The sequence below is a fragment of the Pteropus vampyrus genome, unplaced genomic scaffold, assembly GCF_000151845.1.
Source record: "Pteropus vampyrus isolate Shadow unplaced genomic scaffold, Pvam_2.0 Scaffold460, whole genome shotgun sequence".
NCBI lineage: Eukaryota > Metazoa > Chordata > Mammalia > Chiroptera > Pteropodidae > Pteropus > Pteropus vampyrus.
Window position 1 is genome coordinate 255,520 of NW_011889241.1, and position 1,327 is coordinate 256,846.

General features: G+C 32.9%; 1 protein-coding gene across 1 annotated transcript in view; it reads right to left on the reverse strand.

Annotated features, from left to right (window-relative positions):
* Positions 1–457: 457 nt before the first annotated feature.
* Positions 458–1,327, reverse strand: part of LOC105306765 (NKG2-A/NKG2-B type II integral membrane protein-like) — a 22,608-nt gene continuing 21,738 nt past the window's right edge. Inside the window, exon 5 of the mRNA XM_023524290.1 lies at positions 458–496. Coding sequence (XP_023380058.1) covers positions 458–496 — 39 coding nt within the window. The remainder of the gene's footprint in view (positions 497–1,327) is intronic.

Here is a 1,327-nt window from a genome sequence, read left to right on the forward strand (position 1 = left end):
AAGTCAGGACAGTGGTTAAGTGATGAGGGAGGAGTTGAGATGAGAGGATCTATAGGTCCAGGGCTGCTGAGGACTGAAAACTCAATTTTGTGATCTGATTTGTAATTACATGGTTCCAGTCTCTTTGTAATCAATCTGCTCAATCATGATATGTTTAGTTTCCTTGGTATGAGGTAAAATTAAATAGAAAAGTTTATTTTAGAAAACAAGCATTTATTGAAACACGGTTTTCTATGAAAAGAAAGAATGAGAAATTATCGAATGTGTGTTTCTGGTATCAAAATAAAATACTTGAAAGTCAAACAATGGAATATTAAACAGACTTTAAAATAAATAACTACAAATATATACGAAAGTAAAGGGACATAAAGGAGGTAAATTTTTTCCATTTTACTCAAACTCCTGCAGGCTATGTAGACTGTGATTTATACACAGTAGTCCCCCTTTATCTTTGGTTTCATTTCCCCTGTTTCAGATACCCACGATCAACCTTAATCTGAAAGTATTAAATAGGAAATGCCAAAATGAGAAAGTTCATAAATTTTAATTGGGTGAAGTTCTGAGTAGCATGGTGAAATCTCACACTGTCCCACTCCTTTCTGCCCAGAATCTGAATCATCCCTTGGTCCAACAAAACACACTGTACATGCTCCCACCTATTAGTGTTAGTCACTTAGTACTTAGTCACTTGGTTATCAGATCAACTGCTGCAGTGTCTTGGAGCTCGTATTCAAGTAAGCTTTATGATACCTGATAAGGGAACCAAAGCTCAAGGCTAATGATTCTGGCAATTTGATATGCCAAAGAGAAACTGTGAAGAGGTTCCTTTAAGGGAAAAGGTGAAAAACATTGATTTAATAAAGAAAGGAAAAAAATCTTATGCAGAGTTTGCTAAAATCTACAGTAAGAAATAACTCTCTGTGAAATTGTGAAGGAAAAAAAATGTGTGTTAGTTTTGCTACCGGTCCTCAAAATGGATAGGTATAGTACACTAAAATATTTTGAGATAAAGATGAGAGAAAGACCTCATTTATGTAACTTTTATGACAATATGTTGTGTAATTTTATTAGTAGTTATTAATTTTCTTAGTAACTATTTTATTAGTAGTTATTCCTGTTAAACTCTTACTGTGACTAACTTGTAAATTAAACTTTATCATAGGTATGTATGTATAAGAAAAATCGTCATGTATATGAAGTTCAGTAATATCCGTGATTTGAAGCATCTGCTGGGGTCTTGGAAGATATCCCTTAATATAAGATGTGAATATTGTGTGTGTGTATATACGATTATATACATATAACAGTATATATATTTTCACCTTGT